The 24,391-nt window shown below is 43.1% G+C and overlaps 1 protein-coding gene across 18 annotated transcripts in view; it reads left to right on the forward strand.

Moving 5' to 3' along the window:
- The window catches only part of cep112 (centrosomal protein 112), a 103,012-nt gene that overhangs the window by 8,006 nt on the left and 70,615 nt on the right, over positions 1-24,391 (forward strand). For all 18 annotated transcript variants that reach the window (XR_009784886.1, XR_009784889.1, XR_009784888.1 and 15 more), the window contains exons 6-17: positions 1,845-1,913; positions 5,172-5,219; positions 5,293-5,367; positions 11,217-11,303; positions 14,966-15,065; positions 15,493-15,611; positions 15,915-16,058; positions 20,216-20,370; positions 21,400-21,529; positions 22,265-22,357; positions 22,438-22,497; positions 23,904-23,983. Coding sequence is in view for 11 of the 18 variants with exons in the window: in XM_061749713.1 (XP_061605697.1) it covers positions 1,845-1,913; positions 5,172-5,219; positions 5,293-5,367; positions 11,217-11,303; positions 14,966-15,065; positions 15,493-15,611; positions 15,915-16,058; positions 20,216-20,370; positions 21,400-21,529; positions 22,265-22,357; positions 22,438-22,497; positions 23,904-23,983 (1,160 nt within the window). In the remaining 7 variants the exon portion in view is untranslated. The remainder of the gene's footprint in view (positions 1-1,844; positions 1,914-5,171; positions 5,220-5,292; positions 5,368-11,216; positions 11,304-14,965; positions 15,066-15,492; positions 15,612-15,914; positions 16,059-20,215; positions 20,371-21,399; positions 21,530-22,264; positions 22,358-22,437; positions 22,498-23,903; positions 23,984-24,391) is intronic.

A 24,391-nucleotide genomic window follows, 5' to 3' on the forward strand; every position in this document is an offset into this window, starting at 1 on the left:
AAATTATACAGTATAAAAGTAACAGCAGACTGTGGGAGCGGGAATGGTTTGCCATTTTAGCTGCATTATTCCCCTCTTGTGGAATTCCCGGCGTGACAGAAATTTCGCGGAACCGCCAAACATCTGGAGCTCCGAATGTGCGAGGGAGGAGCGTGACGGCGCGCACACGGTGGTGAGATGGGAGATAACGAAGGGAGGACAACACTCTTACTATTGGAGGGGAACACCTGTGTGTTTAGGTTTTGAAAGCGCTGGATTTGGGGACATCTAGCCCATGAATGAGAATAAGACTTTTGTCAGTTGTGTGGAATTGATGGGGGAATATTAACGTCTTGTAGTAATTGAAACCAAATGTGCAAGGACTTCTCTGCTACACGGCCGGTTGATACCCGGAGAAAACAAACGCAGGGAGCACATGCGACTTCCACACGGGAAGACTCGAGCCCCGAACCTCAGAAATGTGAGACAGACGTGCTAACCACTAGTTCACCCTCCTGCCAAAATCTTTACATCAATAATCTGAAAAAACAACAACAATCGATCAGTTCATCTTTCATTTGACCAGTAGTCAATCAATTTACTGTAGATGCATTAATGTCCTTTCCTGTAATACAAAACCAACCAATTTACAGTGACATACACACTAATCGATACATACAGTATTGGTATACTTTATTAATCCTTTGAGGCCAATTCAGGAAATAACGTCAGGCGGAAATGTGGTCAATTTCCTATTTTTCCACAAATCTATTGATTTGCCGTTGGTCTGGTCCCCCACGTCGTCTGTTGTTCTCTGCATTATTGACCAACACAAAGCGTTGCAAGTCGCTTGAGAATTCATCTATTCACGCTCTTGGACACCTGAACTGTTTGAGACGGGTTATAAAACTCCGCAGGAGCTGTGCGGCATTATGTCACCTCAAGTTTGAAAGTCTGTATGTTTTCGAGACCATAATCAGTGAAAAGAGTTACGGTAGATACATTTGGAGTGAGCCTATTTTGTTAAAAATGGTCATCTTAGTCAGCTCATTGTTTCATTAATTGCATCACTCTTTTGGGAAGATGATGTAACCACAGTCGTTTGCCTGTGTGAAGTTTTAAAGGCTATTTCTCTGGTCGGGGGTGTAAGCGTAAGCGCAGATTATTATTTTTTTAAATTATTGACTGAAAAGTATTGATTTTGGAGATTCCGCCTGACCGCGACGCTATATAAAATATACATAACATATACACTCGTATTAAGATATATGGGCGAACCACCGAAAACACAAAAGCAAAACGAGCAGAATTGAGGAGGAATTAAAGGCGTACGAAGATTACAGCAAGTTTTTATTATATTATCCTACATTTGTACATAAATGCAAATTTAAGCCAGTACATTCAATTAAAACATACTAAATATGTGGAACAATAATATGGGACAGCTATTAACGTACATAATAATGGTGGTATATTTCCATGGCATATTATCCAAGAGGAATTAAAGACAAAAAACCAAAGCAGCAACTGAAGCTTTTACATGCAGGCAAGATGATCCAGTCAAGTATGCTTCAGTCACATCTGGACAATGATAATGATATTGTGAATGTGGACTTTGGTAAATGTGGAACTGCCTTTTAGAAGCAACAAAGGGATGATGTTGTTGAAAATTGAGGGCCAGGCATCATCTGTCTGCATTTTTGCCAAAAGGGTTTCTCTGCTGTCACGATAATCGACTTCTTCAGGCCGAAGAAGTGCGGCCAGGGAATGTTCTCAATTCCCTTGTTTTATTGCATCATCTGCATTTGATTCCCAATTTGTACCCACCTGTTTTTTTCCGCCCCCGCCCCCCACCCACTCATCAGGGGGATGCGGGGCAGATGTCTCCCGACGACGGCGACCCGGGGGCACGACTCAACAGCTGGAACCTGGAGGTGCGTCGTGTAAATGTCACCTAGCGTGCAACTCATGTTCTCAACTTAGTAGTAATACGAGACAACTTGCTGAGTTGACTGTATTGTTTTGTTGTACCACAGATATAAAAAGTCAACGCAATTATTTAATTGACATTCTTTTTATATTTGGAAACTTTAAGCTCCAAAGGCACAAGTAAAATGTCATATAATGATGATCTTGTCTCAATCGACTGGCAAATGTATTGACTGTTTGACTGTATCTTCTGCCATCTAGTGGAGGAGCATTTCATTCTTCTCCCTGTCACTATATGTCACTGGCATAGCTCGATGAACAAAAACATTATGAGTAAACCACAATTTTCGGAGCATCCATTTTCTGTAGCGCTTTCCCACATCACACTGATTTGTTGGAGATCACTGTTACAGATGACAATCAATAGTGGAAAAACATCGAGGAGGAACATGACAGATTTAGAGCACTTCTGGCAATTTAAAGGCCCCCCGCCCTCCCTAAAGGTTTTGTGCGGGTATTCACTGTGGAGAAAGAAGGTTCTGCAATTGTTGATCTCGGTCTCATTCATTTCACATTGTAGCATCCAAGACCACCTTCTCTGCTGTTCTGGGTGGTGAGCGTGTGGCGGTGTAAACTCAACATCTGAGGCATATTTGCTTCTCTTATCCGCTCAGTCTGGAGTGCATGAGGCCAGAGCTCAATAAACACTCTTATTCCCCCATACTCTCGCTTTCTGCACCTGTATGACCCACGTTCACTATCCAAACTTTTTCTCAGCCGTACCATCCTTAAACCCGATCTCTCCTTCAGTACCGCGCTAATCTCGGTTATCCATCAGGAGTTGTGAAGCCGTGCACACAGCGGAGCTCCTCTCTCCTCGTGTGTTGCGATGCTGATAACGGTTATTGCTTGGCTGCGCTCCCCCCCCCATGACCGCCTCCCCCAAATCAACAGATGTGTCTCAGCACATAAATGCACACAAGCCGACCCCTTCAAGTTTAGAGAAGTTTTTTTGTAGTGGCTCCCTTCAAAGCGGCCTCTTGGTGTGTGCGACGAGCCTGCACATGCTCTCGGACGGCTTCAGCTTTTGCTTCGGATGTTTTGAAGCTGCTCAAATTGGTTTTGTTATTTTACCTGAGCTGTAATGAAATTGGCTTGCTGCACGCATGCTGAACACTTAAAGATTGCCTAAGACGATTTTTTGTTTTGTTTTGTTGTTCCTCTTTCAAAGATGAAAACATTTACTCAGCTTGTCCGCCATCCCTTTCACATGTACTTTGGGAAAAAAATAACATTATAGAATGAAACCCAACAATTGTAGAAAGTAGGGAAGGAACCGATAAGTCAACAAGTCGACTAATCCACATTCAACACTTGAAGTCGACTAATTAATAACTGAGGCGTCTGTAATTGATTTTTAAGACACTATTACATGTGTAATGTACATGTAACGACTTATGAGTGAGCTGAATAATAGTTAGCGTTTGTTTTTTGTTTTTTTACCTAAAATGGTCATCGCTAGCACACTAATGCTAATCGTGAATGCTAACCATTTAGCAAAGGCTGTTTTTTGTTGTCTCAAATTCCAGAGTGTTTATACCATACACTCGATACCAACAAATGGGGTTTAAGGATAGAACTCCAGCCCGCAGAAATGAGTAGAAAATTCATGTTTATAGTAAAAAAAATATATATTTTTTTCTTTTACTCGAATACTCGACGCAAATACCTATAGGATAATTGATCTAAAAAAGATTCGATCGTGACAACCCTAGATCCAACCCGACATTATTGGGATGCTGTGTGAATTTCAACATCCATTGACCTTGCAGTAAAGAAAATAACAAAAAGCAACAACAATGCTGACTGTTCAGCGTAAGTCCCTGCCACTTGGCCCTCCATTGTCTGTGGTCAGGCGGGAATACTGAGAGGTTATTCTGCGCTAAACTAGGAAGCCATCAATCACGGCGTGTTTGTTTGGCCGGCAAGTCGGGCCTTGTGATGTGGTGCCTTGTCGCTTTTTTCTGTGTCTGCAGCAGAGCCGTCCATCCACATCAGGCTTCGGTGATGCCCTGCCAACTGGAAGGCTAGACGTTGCGCGTGTGCACTCTTAACGTGTGTGGGCACAGGGGAAGGTGTGTCTGCGTAGCACATGGGCACACGGAAAGGTGTAATACCGCTTTGCCAGAGGCGCACCACGGCATTTAGCCGACTTGTCTATCTTGGCCCGTGCTTGATTTCAAAGCTGCTATTTTAAAGGATGTTGATTGATTCATCGCTTTAAGGATTCAAATTATAGCACCAGTGATTCCTCGCTGTACTGACTATATTTTTCTGCATTCTTAAAATGTGATTACAGTCAAGCTAGGCATCATACAGTACATGAGAAATGTTTTTTTTTCAAATTTAGCCCGTATTAGAATTAGGCAGATGATGCGTTCATCTATTTCCTGACGTCATCCCTCTGCAGAAGATGGAACAATTTTCCATCCCAAATCCGTCTATTCCTGTCCCCTTATCTTCCATCCATTCTGGATTATCTTCCTGTGCCACTTGACAACGTCGGATGTTGTTTTACTTGCGTACTTTCCTCCCTTCTCCTTCTCCTCCCGCTTCATCCTCACGTCGAGGAGATAAGCAAGGCAACTGTTTATTTGGCGCCACCGCTGTCAGTCATCTCCAAAGTCTGTTTGCAAGTGCGAGGCCGTGATCAACCCCGACAGACACAGAAAAAGGCTTCATGGTCGGAGTTCACAGGGATGTAAGTGGGTCATAAACAAATACAAAATAGGAAAATGGCAAAACAATGTTCTTTCCCTTCTCCAAGTCAACTGTGATTGATGATTTAATGCTACAGAATCACTTCAACTGTGACCTTTATTCTCTCTCATGTGGTTGGCGTTTGCTGTTTCTTGAACTCCGTGCTCGAATCAAAGAATGTCAGTTATTGGCAAGGACGTATACACATTAGCGTCCATCTGCAAGTAAACAGAGCGGAGATGGCTTACGGATTAGCGGTCCCGAGTGTTGACAAAAGACACGTCGAGAGCGGAAATAGAAGCGCTCGCATACACAATGCCTGTTTTTCTAAACAGACAAGATTTGATGGAAGAGATTCCTGCCACAAGCGTTTGATGTGCCTCCCGCATTGTTTGTGACAGAGTGAGAGAGTCTGGAGGTTAGCCTCGTTGCGGTGAGGGTTTGTCTGGAGAGGAAGGTGATAACAAGATGACTAACATGATTCTGTTTTTGTCCTGTTTCAGTTCGAGAACCCGAGGTACTTGCGAGAAAAAACTATGCCCCTGTCGCCGGTAAGTTGTCTCTTGTGGCCTGTGTGTTTCCCCTCAGTCGCCGCAATTCACTATAGCAGATTTGTTATTGTAGCTTTTCAAGTCCAGCCTGGTAAGGAACAGCGCCTTGACTGATGATGTGGACTTGCAGCTTCTGGAGAGCAAGGAGGTATGCACGACAAAGACGCAAATTGCAAAGGACACAAGAGTTGCATCCGTCCATTTCCCGTAGCGCTTATCTTCACTCGGATCGTGATGGCGTGATGGCGCCTATGCCAGCTGAATCTGGGCGAGAGGCGGGCTACACCCTGAACTGGTCGCCAGCCAGTCGCAGGGCACATAGAAACAAACAGCCATTCACACCTGCGGGGAATTTAGAGTCTTCAATGAACCTAGCACGCATGTTTTTGGGATGTGGGAGGAAAGCGGAGTACCCGGAGAAAAGCCACGCAGGCACGAGGAGAACATGCAAACTCCACACAGGCGGGGCCGGATTTGAACCCGCAACCTCACAACTGTGAGGCAGATGTGCTAACCGGTCGCCCACCGTGCCGCCTGACGCAAGAGATTATTATTATTATTACTACTACTATTATTATAGTTTTGTTTGCATTTTATGCCCAAAATATTCAACCATAGTTGAAAATTAGCATATTATTTTGGGAGAATTGGTCAAACTTTAATTTACTTTTTTTTTAATTATTGTTTAGCGTCAAATAATCCATATGACAAATGATGGGCATTTTAATGGATTCATCGATCGTGCAGAATTCGGTCGATTGTGTGGAACTGATTGCTGATCAACTATTTTTGTCATTTTGCAGGACAGTGCGTTAAAGTTGTACGGCTGCAGGATTTATATCTTGGTGATTTCTATGGCAACGATTACTTTTATAGAAATTTGTAGTTTTTTCTCGGATTTTGACATTTTGTCAAATGTAATGTAATTTTGGACTTGGATCATAGTGAATATTTGTATTATCATATCTTATATTGCAAGCGCTGAGATACTGTCATCATCTTCAGTTTCATAGGTTGGATCGCGGTCAGTATCATCTAAGTTGCCTGAAAGAAAAGAAACAAACTGGAATTCCCAAAAAAATCCATCAATCACATTTCACATAAGATGATCAATAACATTCACTGATACCGACATACTGATGCAAAAGTACTGCATACTTTTGGATTCTTCAATTAATTTCTGGGATATATTTGAGGGAGTTGTAGCCTGGTTTCCAAGGGCGTGGCCGTCTCAGAAATGGGATTTGGCTCAGGGATTTGAATCAGGAAAAGAGCTGTGTGAAATAAAAAAAACAAAAAAAAAACTCCACACTATATGTCAAAATGGATTTACACCAGTATTGATATGAAAGATATGCTTTTGCTCTGGGCAACTTAAAAAAGACAAAAACAGGGTTTGCCCACTCTGGCTAGTTCTTCGTGGCTCAAATGGAGTGTGCTACTTGGCTGCAACCAGCAGAGGCGCTGTTTATTCACGCTCAAAGGCTTTGGTGGTCAGAGGAAGCCCAACGTAAGATGAGCTACATCCACGCAGAACGCCAGGCAATGCGACACCGGAATGGAAACCTCATTGAGGTCGAGGGCGAGCTGGCGCCTGTCCCAGCTGATTTTGGGCGAGAGGCAGGACACACCCTAGACTGGTCGAGAATCCCTTAGTAGGATTTCAGAAACTCTTGAGTTTCACAAGCTGCAGCTTGTGCCCACACGCAGTGCGATAGGCCGCAAACCTCACCTTAAGCATGTCGCCTTCGCTGTTGTTCCCGCAAAGAAAAAGAAGAAGAATCTTCAACGTTGGATGTTGCTTCGCAATGACATCACTTCCCCTTAATCCTCCTGGTTTAGCTGCAAATTGACTCGAGCTTTAAACGTATACGCCATATGCCATTAAACTCACGGCGGCTTAATGAACATCTCAGCTTTCTCACTCAAGTCGTCCTCATCCGTCCGACCGTGCCAGCAGCTGCAAACGCACAAATCTTCTCTTCTCTTCTTTTGCTTTGGAACAATGAGTGGCAGCTGAGAAATCTTGGCGTGAAGCCGCCTTTGCTTTGACTCACGTCGTGCGCTGTTTGAGGAGTTGAGGAAAATGTCTTCAAGTGCTCAGCGTTAAGTGAACGGCCCTTGAGTTGGAAATTCAATTAAATGGCGACGGATGGCTGAAGCTATTCTCTAGAGAGCCCGGTGATAATCTGCCGATTAAAGCACCCCGTCATCCGCGGGGCCTGCGGGAGCGTGCGTATCCCGAAAACGAGAGCCGCTTGCTACCTGACCACGGGGATTGTTGGCAGATGAGCGCGTTGCTGTCAAGCCGTCACTCTTGAATGGTCACAAGTCCCCGACTGGGGGATCAGAAGCCTTTCCGCTTCCCGATGCCGTCGTGATGCCATCTCCCTAATCGACGGATCCTCGGGGACGGAGCTTCAGCTCAAGCCTGTGATTTCGATGAATTTCTTTTCATGGGGAGAAAGAGGAAGAAAAAAAAAAAGCAAGCCGAGTAAGAGATGATTTTATAAGAGGACCATTTTTCAATTCAACTTCCTTTTATAGAGCACTTTAAAAAAAACAACAACCGCAGCTGCAAGAAAAAGTAGAAGAAAAATACAATATTTCAAATAGTTTGAGGGTGTGCGTGATGTCACTCGCTATGGCTACAAGCTGAAGTTTGAATGTAAACAAATAATCAGTTTGTCTTCAAAAAGGCAGCTTACAGTGTGAATGGAAACCCGAGCGTGAGGCTAAGATAGATCCACACATACTGTAAACTCACACTGGCCATCTAGTTGGCTTCTTGCGGGATGGGAGCTTGGAGGCGACTTCTCATTCATATCAGAGGTGAAACAGTTCATGATACCATATATACAAATGATCATTGTAATATACTGCTGAGCAAGTGGTGTCTCCTCCAGAGCCCAGAGTTGGCAAAATCAGCCGGAAAGACAAAAGACTGCATTTGCAGTAATTCCCAGCTGATGTGCTGCATGGACACATCACAACTTCACCGAGCAATCAAGTAAGCGTCGCTTACCGGAAGCAAATCTGCATCCAGAAAAACTCAGTGCAGCTCTGCTTACCTTGTAGCTGTGCGGGGATACTATTTCAGACTTTAGTCTCGAAAGTGGCTCTGGATCTTCGCACAGCCTAGCCGATCATGTTATGGGCGGAGAAACTTGGTGTGGGGGTGGTTATTATGTAAATTAGCCCCACTGTTGTGTACAATTATGGCGGAAGTGCAGAACAGCTCACTCGCAGACAAAATTTCATTGGTTGTTTCATTTCACGCTTAATGCGTGGGAGAGAGAGAGAGAGAGATCCAAGTACTTGTATATAATTGATTCAAGTCCATGTTCCTTCAAATATCCCCTTTAACATTGCGTTTATCATCACCGTTCATCATTATTGTTGTTGAACAATTTTATAGGACAATTGCAGTGCTCTTCAAACTAATTAGGTCAGATTACTTCCTCATCCTTTGACGGAAAGTCGTTTTAAGCAGTAGCCTGTACAATAACAAGCAACAAATACCAAAACCATCACCTTGCGATACTTAATACCGATAACATAAAATACTCAATGATCAAAGATTTAAACGCAGTGACTATTCAAACTCCACTGAATGAGAATTGTTGCCAGACGGCATCCGGCTGCTTGCCAGTCGACGGCAGAACGCCGCACCCAGACTACCCTTGAGCGTCTGTGTTTACAAAGGACGCGAGAACATTGTACGTCTCAGACAAGACAAAAGGAGATGCACAAAAGCAACCTTGCTTTTGAAGCCTGAACACTTTGCAGGCGTTTTGCGAGCCCCCCCCCCCCCCCCAGCTTGACCCTGCGCTGGTTTGGAGGGCAACTGTTTTCCATCTTCGCCTCACGTTGCCTCTCCCCGTACACACACTCCCGCGCACCATCGCCTGCTTTCAAGAAAAGATGGCATCTTACGTCTTGCGAGCTATGACTCTGAAGAAGAGAGAGCGGTGCGAAAAAAGCAGCACCACCCAGACGCGCTGATTGATGGCGTCTCTGAAGCCTTAGGTGTACGACATTCCTCCTCCTCCCTCCTTCACTGACGCCTTTTATAAACAAGTTTGCAACGCTTCTCATCTAGTTTGACAAACTTTCTCAAAAGCGCATTTGAAGAGAGGCTGCAAAAGTGACACCTCCACATGTGCCTTTTTTTTTTTTCCCTCCTCCCCCACATCCCATCCATTTTTTGTGCGCCTGCAGAATCAGGTCTGCGCTATCTCTCCTGCTTTTCGATCACCGCCATCTTGCTTTCTCCCTCTCGTTCTTTGCAGTTTTTCCCCCCTTTGGTACTCTGACAGCGCTCTTGTGGTCCTTTCGCTTGCACCAACAAATGGTGGCGAAGCCACAAAAAAAGAAGGCAGATGACTAAATAGAACATCCTCAAGGGTACGCTTTTCAGAATGGAGTGTCGTCATGATGAATGCACATCTCACACCTTTATTTTTATACTCATGATTGCTTGATACTTTATCAAGCCCTGGGGGAAATTACATCCTGATCGTGGCTATTATTAATTACAATGGTACCTCAGTTTTCACATGCTATAGTTATCGTATGATTCAGTTTTCAACAATTGTTTTCGTCTAAAGTTTGTCCTCCCAAAAAGAAATTAGCTGGGGATTTTCGCTCTTCGCGGTCTGGCCTCGCCCCTGTCCCTTGCGAATAGCGGGGGTCTACTGTATTCTGTTACTTGACTGTGCTGGAAGCATTGTGTTGGCAGTTTACTTTAAGACAATGAAACACACGCACGCACGCACGCACGCACGCACTCAAAGGCCTTCCAGTTGTCACTCTGCCCCCGGGGATGATGAACACACCGGGACCAGCCGGTGACCAAACATGAGTCGCCACATCAAACCGACTGGCCCCTTCCCTTCCATTGAAGCTTCCCTTTGTCTTTGGAAGGAGAAACGCATTGTGTCAACTTCCAGCTTAAAAGAGGAGAGAAAATATGTCACGTTCCAAGCAGGATGATATCGTAATCGACCAAATAAAGCAACAGTGGTAGCAGTTGGCACTCATGAATGCTGCTTGAAATAACGTGGCCATTGAGAAACAGCCGAGCAAACATCGTTGTTTATACTTACTTAGAAAAGTCTTCAAGAATAACCTTGAACCATGAGTAAAAAAAATATTATCTGAATGCATGTAGCAGCCTTTTCTTGTTAATTCCCATTAGAATTAGGAAAGTATTTTAAAAACTCCCAATGACCCATTATTGATTAGCAGTAGCTACAATTAAATCCTGTCTGGCTCCAACTGTATTGCAGTGATGAGCATTAATGTGAACATTGGGGGGCGTAGCGTGGTCATTAAGTTTCCCTTTTTTAATGAATGAAATTATGGATTACTGCCCCCTTGCTGCATGGAGTTTGATTGCATGTCATTGCAAATATTAAATGGGCTGTATTTATATTGTGCACAAAGGTTCATGACCTTTTTTTTCATCATATTTTTACCAACAAATAGCTAAAAAGGCATCAGATATGCAACATAGCATGACCTGCTTGTCACTTGTTTCAGCACAAAGCAATGGGAATTTAGTCCAACACACTGAACTTTTCGACAATATTGTTCACGCCTCCCCGATTTTCATTTTGCTCTGATTGTAAATGAACAATTGATTACAAACATTTGCGCACCCGAACACGCATGAGTCTTACACATTTTTGAAGCTATGCGTGTTTTTTTTTCCTTTCTATTTATTTGATTGCATGTTAATGTGTGCCATTTCATCATTGGGAGCGAGACGCAGCAAATGTGTAACTTCTTTCATTTGGAATCATGTTATCTTTGTCATCCTGTCACTCAGTGTGATGATATGATATGAAGATGTTCGGGTAAAATGTGTGGTTTATTTTGCTGCTCGACAAAAACGCTATTTCACCCATTACGCAGATTCTTATGCTTAGCGACTTCTTATGCAAGTAAGAAATGAATGTGATTTCACTTTTCTCGCCGGTTCCTTGTTTGCAGGTCGACATGAGGGTGAAAGTTTTGGAGTCCAAGCATCAGGAGGAGAAACTAAAACAGCAGCAGAAACACGATGCAGATGTCGACAAAGTAAGAACCCAGCATTAAAGAAGTCAAATGCCTTTTTTTTTTTTTCAGTTCCCTGGTGACCTAATAACATAGATATGCGTGACATGCTTTTATTAAAGGGTTACGAATAGTACACTTTACACACCGTAAAAACGGACTATTTTGCTCATCAGCAAAAACCTTCGTACAAGTTAACCCTTATTTAAACCTAACTTTCGAATGGAAAACTGTTTGTTATTCCTTGACCAATTGCATACATGTCACAATACCGTAGTAAGCAATCGTTTGTATGCGCCAATAACAAATTCAAACATGGAGAAAATGTAAAGGCAAAACACGACTTACTTGTGTGACAGTGAATTCATGACTTAAGCGCGAGTCGGTTGGTGCGCAGGCATGACGAATCCGACCCGCGCCGCTGAAATATGCAGGGCACAACATCACGCGGCTCGAGCGGTTTCGTTACGTGGCCGAACTACACGTCTTCGACCACAGAAGGCGGCTGGGAATCTTTAGCGCTGCTCGGGTTTTGTTGGCGTGTTGAAAAGCGTTCTCAATATAGACGCTTGTTGTTTAGCTGGTGTTCACTTTTCGAGTCACTTGTCTGTCGTTTGTTGAGGGAGCCTTACGGCACCGTACGACCACGGGCAGCTTGGTCGTGTTGCTTGTGTATACTTTATAGTACCACACGTTTCCACGTAACGCTTGCGGACAGTAACATTTTCGCTCTCTTGTCGTAGTATTCAACGGTTAATCCACATTGGAGATTTGAATGCTTCAAATTTGAGTAAAACCAAATTGCGAGTGGTTTTACGTTTTGCCGTGTCCGTGAGCTGCGCTTTGAAGCCGGATACAATTACAGCTGTGAGCGTGTGTGTGTGTGTGTGTGTGAACGCGCAACAGACACGCACACACGCAGCGTCAATGCAAAGTGAATGGCGGAAGTCAGAAACCGCCATCCGGAAGAATGTATTGTCCCGTGCAGAGCGTACGTGTCCCATCATGTGACGACGAAGAAGAAAAACTGCTGTATTTTTCATTCATTTGAAAGCGGTTGTATTATTTGAGCCCTTCTAAATTACCCTCCTTTTTGGGTCAGCTTTCAACTACTCACAGTGGACTTCTTTCCACGTAAAATGTTGCTTGGGGACTAATTGAGTTAAGATATAACCCAGTTTTGATCAATTGTCATCTTTTCCAGTGGTTGCCATATCTGTATGGTTGCCAACTTGAGTGCTCTTGACATCGAACTGCATTATAACACCCACGATGGTCTCTTGTCTCCACTTGGTGGCTAATGAAAAGGAAAGGACTCGCTCCTTTCCTCTCCTTCCAGCCTGCAAACAATCTTCTCTTCAAAGCGTCGGAGATGGTGCACTCCGCACCGGGCGCCCGTGCTGCAGAACGAGCACCTGGTATCTGTCACGTCCACGGCACGACTTTCCTTTGCTGTGACAGAAGCTTTTAATAAAACGGCAAAGAGAAAGAGGGGGGGGGGGGGGGGGGGGGGGGGGGGGGGGGGGGGGGGGGGGGAGAAAAAAAAAAAAAATCTCTCCTCGCTTTAAGATGCCCGTTGCTTTGTGCTTGACGAGACGGAATGACAGCTAGCATCTCCCTCCCACCCTTTAATTAAACACAGATGGTGAGTTATGTCTAATTTCATTTCCTCTGAATCTGACTCTGTATTCCATCTAATGGCTTCAAAGAGAAGGGGCGCGCTCGTGACGAGCCTCATGGAAGGTTTCATTTTAATTAGGACCGTTTCAATAACGTCAAGGGCGATGAAGGGCTGGACATTGTCCTCCTCCCTTTTTATAAATGAAGAAAGCCCAAACTGTTGTGCAATAATGTTAAAAAAAAAAAAAAAAGTAGTGTACAGTAAAGCCCCCGATAGATTGCAGTTCTGGCTTCGCGGTCATTTTTTAAACCATTTTCATTTTTGAAATATTTTTTCTTTACCAGGTAAGGCAATTGATAATAGTCTCTCCGGGATGCAAACACGTTATTTTTTTGTAAAAAAAAAAATCTAGTTTAAAAAACAAAACAAAACAAAACCTTTTTTTTCCGTGAATAATTCTGTGGGTATTTCTATATCGCGGATCTTTACCTATTGCGGGGGCGGGGGTCTGGAACGTAACCCCAGCGACGGAGGGGGACTTACTGTGTACACTGTATACTGCTAGCTTAAAGTAACAAGATGAACAGAAGTTGTTTTGAGTTGTACCAGAAATAAACCATTTAAAATGAATTTGAGTCCACTTTTTCTAACCGACGTCATTGCAGGATGGCGAGTATTCCTGACAAATGTCTCTCGTGTGAAACGACTATTTTTCCAAGAAGGACGACAAAAAGCGCTCCTCCGATCCATGCGTTCTTGTCGTACTTATTTCAATCAGCTCGTCGCCCACACCGCAAATGACTTTATCGGGGACCTTTTCTCCCGAGTTCATTTCTCCCCCCACGCAAGAAGACGATTTTGCTCCAACCGTGTCCAGACTCCGGTCTGGACACGAGGATGAGGTATGAAAAGGAATAACAAGGCCAAAATTGCCACCCTAAAAGCCGTCCCGTGCACTCTCCCTGCCACTGTGTCATCACATTTCTTCATGGACTCCTCAAAAATACATTTCCACTGGCTTGGTGAAATGGGGGTGAAAAATGGGGTATTCCTAAATGTGTTATGAACTTTGTTCCAGCCACTCCCTCTTCCTTTCATCACGCGTCCATTTCACTGCAAAAAAACGACAGGATTAGCTGCCAAGTGTGCTGCTGTAGAAAAATAAATGATGGTGGGGAAAAAAAGACTGCACTATGGGCTTTGGAAAAACAATTATGTGTTAATGATTAAATAGGAAATCCATATTAAAGAAAAATGGTGTCGTATTATACGGTATTTACCCATAATGCTTTGGAAGCCAGAAAGCTTGCTGTGCTTTTGATATTGTGCCACGCCAACCCCCCCCCCCCCCCCCCACACACACACACACAATTGGCAGCATCAGTCGCGTACATGCAGTCAGCGCGTCGCACCTCAGCACAGGTGCTGCGTTCAGGGCCCATTTTGCTCATTGAGTGGACGTGCGACATCCTAAGGAAGTGCCGTGCGTATGGAGCGTGAAGGCGTTTCCCATCACACAGACAATAATAAGGCCCATTTCGGTGCCAGCACGACAGTTACCCGCATAGTTTCAAGTGTAAAATGATCTATGGATATGCAAAATGTATTGAACCCGATAGACTAAACAATATTGTTCAAAGATTGTTTTATGATGTTCAGCCCATCGTCACCCATTCTTTGTGGTCACATTTAGTAAATGAGAGATCTCCGATTTCATCGAGGAGGCCTTAAAAAATGTCTCCAATTTGTCTTCCTTCCACCTGCAGATGCCCTTGAGAGCGGAACATGAACATGGGCCAAAAATTCTTTTCCTCATAAATTCTACATCACTCGTAAAACACTAAGTTTATACTGTTTTCAGTCCTATTGTTGATTTATTTTGCTGAATAATATTTCACAGTTGGAGGCTGCCCAATACAACATATATTGTTGCTTTTATTCAGACTATGTCCCAATGCTTTTTTTCAGTATGATGTACACTGACATCCAACATTTTTATGCAATAATAAATGTTGGTCTCATTTGCATTGAAGATTATCCCGCATTCAAATCTCCCCCTACTCAGATTCTGCAGCGACGGAATGTGGAGATTAGCGAGTTGAAGAGTCGACATCGGGCCCAGCTGAAGGAAGCCGAGGAGATGATCCACAAACTGGAGTGGAAAGGTGAGGGGGGGGGGTCACAGGATTGCAGGGTTAACTGCAAGGATGTTTATATGAATGTCAGAGAACACTCAGGGGGAAAGCCCCCCGTCACCTAGAATTCCTTGAGATGCGCTGGTGCTCAGTGACGCTATCCAGCTGGGATGCTCGATCCAAAATGGAAGTAATCTTGTCATATTTTCATGGCGAGAATTCCAATTGTTCATTTTTTTTTCTCCCCCTGAATTCTCTTCAAGCCACTGATGGAATGCAAAGAAAAGCACCACCGGCCATCTGACAGTAGCAATTATTGACATTGATTCACTATTGCATCAGTCGGCATGTAGCAGGACGTAACACGTCTTGTGTTTGTGCTGCAAACCCCGAGGCGCATCCTGAACGCTCCTTATGCTTTTTTGTATTTTTTGGGGGTCTGTGCGCTCGCCCGCAGTTCAAAGTGTGCTGAAGGAATCCCAGGTCATCTGCGAGAGCAAAGACGAGCAGATTGCCGAGCTGAAGAAGATGACAGATCAGAGCGCCGACTGCTTGAAAAATGAGTGGGAGAAGAAGGTAAAGTCGAGGTGCTTGGATGTTCTGCTGTAGCCTTGAGCCAAAGGCGGAGGGGGGGGGGGGGGGAGTGTACAATTGCATAAGACTCATCACGAACATCGCTGCGAGTGGTTGACTTGGGATTGTTTTTAACAATATGAAGTTTTATTGCTATAAAATTAGCATCTATTGTTCACATTAGCTGACGACACTTTTGAGATGAATCCTTTTTGTTCGGAATGTATGTGTGTGCAATTTGTTCCAACAAATCGAATATTAGAATCGTTCGATGTGTCATTGATGCGATTTTGCTTCCGCTGCTAGCTGCACGCAGCGGTGGCCGAGGTGGAGAAGGAGAAGTTTGAATTGCGGAAGAAGCACACCGACGACATCCAGGAGCTGCTGGAGAACACCAAGATGAGGCTGGTGAAGATGGAGGCCGAGTATAACGCTCGGTCACAATCCACCGTTAGTACACGAATGTGTGTGTGTGTGTGTTTAGATTCCGACAGCTTTCAAGCCTAATTAAGCGTAAGATTTGTCAGCACGTCTGATTACATGGCTTAAAGCCACTTGGAGCATTCAACGCAATGCTGCATGTCGGAACAGCTTCACATCGAACAGGTGAGAAATAAGAAGCATCTCGCCATTGTGCAATTGCATCCTAAGGAGCTTACAATATTAACAGCAGATGACATTTTCATAACACCACCAGTATTTCATTCCAAAATAATAAAGCCGACATTTATATTTGTACAGTGAAACACAATCTGTTACATCATGCTGGTTGTCTTCCAAGTTGTCTTTTCATTTTAAAACCAATTTTCCACTGGGAAATAAAGTCAAATGAATTCATTTGATCCGCGCCCAAGCTGACAGTATCGCGAAACCCTTCCTTAACAAAAACGTCGAAAGCAACACACTAACATTCTTAAAGACCCTGTGAAGTGAATGCAGAGATTTGTTTCTAAATGCATGATACATTTTTGAAGATAATTCCTGAAAACGTGTAAAGATTGAGAACTTTGAAGAACCGAATTGTGGAATTTGTAGCGTTGGGGGGGGGTTAAAACGGGGCCCAGTGATGCACTTTGGAGTCCCCTCCCCCAATACATAAGAACTTAAACGCCTTGGTCAGCAGTTTTTAAGTGTACTGGGAAAAGTAATATTTTAACTAAAAGTCTAAAGTCTCGTAGTTACCTATTTTCAATGACGAAGAAACACCATTTCCGAATTGTCCAAACCAAATGGGTGTTGCACTTCCACTGTACAGAGAACTCCAGTTTCTTGTGGAGTACACCCCAGACCCACCCGCGATAAGTCAAAATCGGTGAAATAGAGAGAGGAAAATGCACCAACAAATGGCTCGCATCTCAAAATGTTGGGCCGCTCACAAGTCAAGATACAAGTGTGTCCTGTGAAAATTCGAGGTCAAACAGTTCATCGAATAATTCGAAGCAACATCTCTCCCTCGGAGCTTCGCAGTGATCCTTTTTCCACACAGACTAAAGTTAGCAGCATGGTGGACGAACGTCAAAAGTTTGGGATCGTCGATGTTTGCTAACTTAATCTAGCGTGCCGCTGCGAGTTAGAACGTATCGTAATGTCACAAAAATAAACACGTCATAAGCACATTCATACACAAGCTGCTAACGGTTAGCCAGTTAACAGCTAGCTGCTAACATGCTAACGCTCACGCAGCCAACTCTACACTTTCATTCGCTGATTCCCACGTCACGCACTAGGCCAGGCCCCGCCTTTTAAAGCTACACACACTCAAAGTCACAGATATTATAGCGTGGAATGTGAAGATGGCGACCCCAAGTGGACAACAATAGCACCTCACATCCACGTTTCGCCGTTTAATAATGCAAAATACATTTTTATCCCATTAATCAATGGTATAATCGATTAAAAAAGGTTTGATAGCGACAAAAAAATCATAATAATTGCTGAAAAAAATGTGGGGAATACTATTTGAAAATGTTTGTGCTGCTCTGTCACTAAGTTTCCAACATAACACGTACGCGTCCATCCGCACGGCGGCCAAAACGTCAGGAGATGGTTGACATGGTCTGTCATCAAGTTGCTGTTTATTATTTTGTCACATGCAGAATATTTTTGTGGGATCTTCAAAGGCTTCACTTTTGACTCTAAAGGGCAGAAGGAGTCATAATGTGGCTTATGGAGCCTGTAGTTCGCACCTAGTAATTCACGTTGGGAACACCTAATTATGGGATGTAATTTGGCTCCCACTGAGAGTGTGCAGGTGTAGAAGCCGAGTTTGGGCAGGTGCTTCTTCTCATCTCCTGCCAAAGTGTCAGCGAGTGCGTGGCAACGCAACACAGACCTCTTTCTTCTTTCTTTCTTTCTTTCTTTCTTAGCACGTTGCACTCCCTCGCCGTCTTTGCCCCCCCCCCCCCCCCCCCCCCCCCGCTGTCATCGTGGGCCTCTGTCATCGTCCACATCTGCGAGCACGCTCCTTTTTATAATCAAGAGTACCGTCATCGGCCTTTATCCGCCTGCCCGTGCAGACTTTCGAGCTGTCCAAGTATACACAGCATGCGCAGAAGCCATATTTCTTTTCAACCCCCCCCCCCCCCCCCAAAAAAAAAGGTCCGGTATAACCTGTCTGCACGCACAGGACTTGGATGGTTTTTAGTTTAAAACTGAGCGCTTGACATTCAATTGCACCACCCAAACCTTACCAAGATTTTTTTACAGACACGATTTACACTGCAGGTCCAAGGCTCGATTCCAATTTCATATCTACTGTATATCTTTCTTTGATATTTTACGACTGTCTCGTTTCTGCACATTTCAAGGGACGCATATCCGATATCGTTGTGTTTGCAGTCACGGAACACATGAAACAACGCACATGTGAGGATGCATAAATTGAAAGTAAAGAATTCCACAAGCAAAGAATAATACATTCATAATTCATATAAAATATGAGTATTAAATGTTACTTACGCATATTCACATCTTGCCATTTGACAAAAAAAAAAAAAAAAACCAACAATTGTGTCACGTGAATTATGCAGTGTAAATCCAGACAAGGACAAATGCAATTGTAATTAACCATTTTTAAGAAATGGATTTCCCAAACAGTTTTTTTCATCTCGCCATCATTGTGAATGGCAAAGAGAAAACTAGAATTGAATCTGATTTGGATTACAGCTGTTACATAACTAAATGGAACAAGTGAAGGGGGGTGGACAAATAATGCCAGACACTGTTAGCATGCTCCTTCTACTAATTGTTGGAATGTGAAGGGAACGTTTCAAACGTGGCAAATAGTGTGCAAACACGAACACTACTTTGTTCATTTGTATACATTATGAATGATAACAACAAAACTTGGACAAACGTTCAAACAATTTGTACAATTTTCGGGTGTTACAGGCGCATCTCAATAATATAGAATATCATTAAAATTAGGATTATCTTTAGTTCAGTTGAAAAAGCAAAAGTTATATCTTATATATATAGAGAGAGATTTATTAAATCATGAAGACAATTCCTACCTAATTTCTGTATTAAAAAATCCTTTGGATTGTTTCTTATATTCTGTTGCTTATATACTTATGTACATCGATGGATGGAACGTTCAAATTGCTTGAGATGAATTTTACATTACAATTATGTTTTTATTCATTTAACTGAGAAAAGTATATTCCTGTGTGTTAAATGAATCTATATAATGTGAGTACTGAAAGAAATGAACTTTTCTGCTATATTCTAATTTGAAATGTACCAGCATGAGGGTTTCACTTTTTGAAATGAACTACTGAAATAAATGCAATATTCAAGCTTATTGAGATGCACCTGTATGTGCAAAACTTTTCCTAATGAAAGACTGCGTGGGATGTGACTTTACTTGTCAATTAAAACAAAACCAAAAAAATGTTCCTGCTGCAAAAATGTGACTTACTAAAGAAAATGAAACCTTGATGAAACATCCTTGATCCACCTGCACAAGCCTTGAGAAAACGCTGCTTTTAAATGTGCAGTCTGCATCCAAGCAAACAGCCATTTGCATAATGTTGCATGTTTCACTGACGCAATGTTGATGTATGTCCTTAAAGTTGGCCGTGCTACTAGTACGCTGTAAGGATGTCCCAAGAAGAGTGTTTTTTTTTTTCCCCCCCTCCCTCCTATCAGTTCAGCCAAGACTGCTATTTTAAATGACGGTAAAAGTATAGCTTGAAGTCACAGCTCCAAAGCTCAAAGCCGCAATACTTCACAAACTGCTGTAGTTGAGGATTTTTTTTTTTTTTTTTTCGTTTACAGTGGGGGGTGGGGGGGGAAGAAGAAGAAGAAAAAAAAAAAAAGTCTTCTAAGACAGTTTCACACGATAAGATCTTTCCCATGCTGCCGCAGTGCTGGTTTGACCTTTGGCACAGTTTGTGTAGTGAAGATGTTTTTTGCTTTTGATGACTCACATATCTTGGAAGAAAATCAGTGCGAGAGGGAGTTTATTTGAAGTCGACCTCGCCGCAAGTTCAGACTCGCTCCGAAACGGCAAACATGCACCAGCTGACAGACTCGCACTTTACAATATATCAAGTGGATCTTGCGCATGTTATGATATTTTCCTCTTCACGTTGTGTGGTCTATAGGTGCAAACGGCCCGCGAGCTGGAGCAGCAAGTGAAAAAGCAGCGTGCCGACGTGGAGAAGAGCAACGCGTCGCTTCAGAAGGTCACGCAGGAGAAGGCCCAGCTGGAGAGCCGCCTTGCGGCCGTCGCTGCCCAACTGCAGGAGGCCAACAGAAGGTCTGGAGATGTTGGGCACAAAGTTAGCATTTATTAACCCTTCGCGGGAGGCTTTGAAGAACATTTTCGAAAACTGACGTACACGTATAAAGACGGCTTGAATTTAAAAAAAAAGACATCATAGAGAGGCAGGCGGCACATTTGCCTCACAGTTCTGAGGACCCGGGTTCAAATCGGGCCTCGCCAGTGTGGAGTTTGCATGTTCTCCCCGTGCCTGCGTGCGATTTCTCCGGGTACGCCGATTTCCTCCCACATCCCAAAAACATGGATGGTAGGTTCATTGAGGACTCCAAATTGCCCGTAGATGCGAATGTGAGTGCGAATGGTTGCCCTGCGATTGGCTGGCGACCAGTTCAGGGTGTAGCGCGCCTTTCGCCCAGAGTCAGCTGAGAAAATGCCTTCTCATTGTTTTGCGTTTATTTTATTACATTTCATAAAATTGACAACTGTATATTTAAATGTGTGTATTTAATTATTTGTTTGATTGTATTATTCACTTTAATCGATTAAGCAATTATTTATTGAGCTGTAGGAATGAAAAGAGTGAAGCTATACCTTTTAGTGAAGCAATTTTGGCCCAGCTAAATTAAGGGAACAAATATTACAGTACTGTTGCGAATGTAAAGGCTCAGCGGGTTGGATTGAAGAACGCAGGAGACCTTTTGACTGTGAATGCTTGTTGACTGGCACCCAGTCCAGGGTGCACACCACCTTTTACCCAAAGTCAGCTAGGAGAGGCTCCAGCTCACCCGCGACCGTAATGAGGACAAACGTGAGAGAAACTTGATAGATGGAAGGAATTGATTGTATGGTAAATGTAAATATAAAATGTAAATGTATTGCTCATATTATGCTCAGATGATTTCCTGTGCTGTTGTCGTCCTTCTACTTTTCCTCTTAGCCAGCGCTGCTACTCTAATGTGGTGGCGTGAGAAACGACACACAAGAAAAAAATAAAAATAAAAAATGAAATCCAGGCAAAAGTGGTGATTAAGTGGCAGGTTTGATGTGTGTGACTTTTGTTTACAGAATGACGGTCCTCCAGAAAGAGGAGGCTGAGCAGAGCGCGTTGTTTGAGGAGACTTTGCAGAAGTTCCAAGCCAAACACGAGGCCGATTTGAACCATTTACACCAGGAGCACGCTCTGTCTGCCGCCAAGGCAATGCCTGAAGAATTTGATTTCACACCACACTTGTGTCGTCAAACACTAACTGTGCCTTTGCATCCCAGCGGCAAAAAACTATTTTCGCCTTCATCTAGGAGGAGTTTCCTTTTACAAAAATATCATGTAAACAGTTCAAAAATACATATTTATATTTTTACTACGTGAAAAAGAGAAAAATATTGGCAATAATGGGAAAATAATCATTCATTACATTCTTATTTATGGAACATGATCATCTTTTTCCTGATGAGATGACACCTTTTTGCTTGAAAAATACAACTATTGGAAAAAAAAAAAAAATGCACGTTTAGTTTATTCTCGTCAATATCGTTCTTAAAACATTTGGACATTCTTATTTAAAAAAAAAAAAAATCAAAGTTTTCTAAGCATTTTCAACTTAAAAACTACAACTTTTTTTTTTACCACTCTTATCAAGGAAAAAAATATTTCTCATAAAAAAAATGAGTTCATCTTGTAAAAATAGATTTTTAAAAACAAAAACAATTTTCTGTTGATAAAATTATGTATGACGACTTTTCTGGGGGGGGGGGGGGCGGGGGCGAAATGACTTTATTCTGGTGTCTAAAAAGTGTGTCTTTTTTCTCGAAGAAAATGAGCACACCATTCCATTCCTCCATGTTTTATTTTCTTTCTATTGTGTCCCTAATATTCCATTGCGCTTACTAAATTCAAGGTCAAGCACGCTTGAATTCTTTTCTCTTTCTGCAGGCCTCTGAGGTGATGGAGCACTTTGAGAAAAGTATTGCTCAGCTCAATCAGCAGCTCCTGGTCAGTGAACATCAGAGACAGACACAAGTTCGGGTATGAGGCGCATGATAGTAGCGTTGCGCAATCACATTTGTGATTGATTATATGTCACGCTCTTCTCCGCCTGTGTTCAGGATCGGGATTTGAAGTTCCGGGAGGAAAAAGATGAGCTGCAGATCAACTATGACAAAAAGGTGCCTTGCGCGCTCCTGCGGGGAAACTCGTCAACAAAACTCTGACTTGAGCGCAAACCTAGACAAGAGGATTTTGGTCTAGTGGAGATCAAAGTCCCGAGTCACGCGTTCCTTTTTTGTGGGGCTCCCACGCGCGTCTGCTCTTGTTAAATCGGAGGTGATTCACTGGCAGTCTTCTATAAAGTTCCGGAAAGCGATACTTGAGTAAAAGTCTCAACAGAGAATCATTTTTGTAGAAGGTCATCTTGTAGAATATTACTAGAGTAAAAGTCTTAAGAGTACGATAACGAAAAGAACATTGACACTTTGACTTCACTGGGTTAACAATTGAATTTACCAAGAAATATTATACAGTGAAAAAGGTTGCACATACTGTACTTGAGACATCAACATTAGTCTCTTTAACTGACAAGTTATCACACAGCAATAGCAAATGGTGTGACGCAATACAACAAATGTGCACGAGACCTCTCTAGCAAACAAGCAGGTACTCATCCAGCTCCCTTTTTCACAGTCATTTTAGTCAGGACTGTTCTTCTTCTTCTTTATGCTCCATGTTTCAGGCATTATAGCCATAAACAATTGATTTGGATTTGATTTTGTAGTAACATAGTAAGGATGGTTGGGGAAAATGGATCCCCGTAAAAGTATACTAAAGAAATGTAGTGGAGTCAAAGTGAAAGCTGCCATGAATATAAATAATAACTTAGTCGAGTGTTGCCTTGAAATACGTTACATTGCAAGAATGCTAACGGCTGGAGGGGCTCGCACACAAACGTTAGTAACCACGAGAGGGTCATTTCTGTACAAACACAAATCCCCCCAAAATCCAGGAGAACAGGAGACATCCACAACATGAAATGTTGGCCCGCACCTAATTGCGAGCACGAAGAAATCAATCCTCTTCAAAGCACTCGTAAAGTGGCCTTCGTTAATGAGCTGAGCTGGACCAGACTTTTTAGGTTAAGATCAGGTTTAAAGACTGGACCTGCACCTGGGTCATCTTCAAAGTACAGTGCGTGTGTGTGGCATCCCCCCCGCAATAGTTGATACACCTGCAAGAACTTAGCAGACCCCGGCACCCTTGATTCAAGCGCAGTTGAATTGAAGTCTCTGGAGATGAAAGGCAGTCATGTCTTATTGATGATTCTCCAATCGTCGAGGCCACATGCTAACAAGCTGTGTGGAGTCTGTCAAGTATTTCCACAGTGGTCACAGGGGCAGTATGTGGACATGAAAAGGGGCTCGCTCATATGGCAGCCATACCCCGACAGGCCCAAATGCTACTTTTGATGGGGCTCTCCAAGGATGGCAGACAACCTCGTGCACAAGGTCACCTACGCCTTGTTTGAAGGCCCTTCACGTACGCTTACCTTCCTTTCTCTTGGCTTTCGCTCTCTTCTCAGGTTCTGGCGCTGCACAATGAGGTGGAGAAAGAGAGAACACAGTCCAAGAGGAAGATAGCCAAACTAGAGGATGCACTCAGGTACATTTTTGGGGTGTGATATGCCTGTAAATGGGATCCTCTTACTTCAAATTTGAAGCATACTAGCAGCATGTCAATACAATATTCGTAATTTGACCTCTCGTGTGGCTGACAACTGACTGTGCCTTCTTAAAGAACTCAACACGATTCACGTTTTCTGCCTTTTCTTATGATACAGCCTCATACCACTTCCCCCCCATGACATGCAAAAAACTAATCCAGACTTCCCTCCCTCACGAGGTGCTGCTGTTTTGGTTAGCAATGAAGTTAAACTGTTAAGTCTGTTTGTGAATGACAGCGCCTATGAACTAAGGTAACTAAAGTTTGAATACTTTCCTTGGGGGGGGAAACTTACCGTTTGTCTAAATTGGAGTATAGCAGGGATCAGGAAATGCGGAATAAGGTTTG

Source organism: Phyllopteryx taeniolatus, chromosome 16 (assembly GCF_024500385.1).
Source record: "Phyllopteryx taeniolatus isolate TA_2022b chromosome 16, UOR_Ptae_1.2, whole genome shotgun sequence".
NCBI lineage: Eukaryota > Metazoa > Chordata > Actinopteri > Syngnathiformes > Syngnathidae > Phyllopteryx > Phyllopteryx taeniolatus.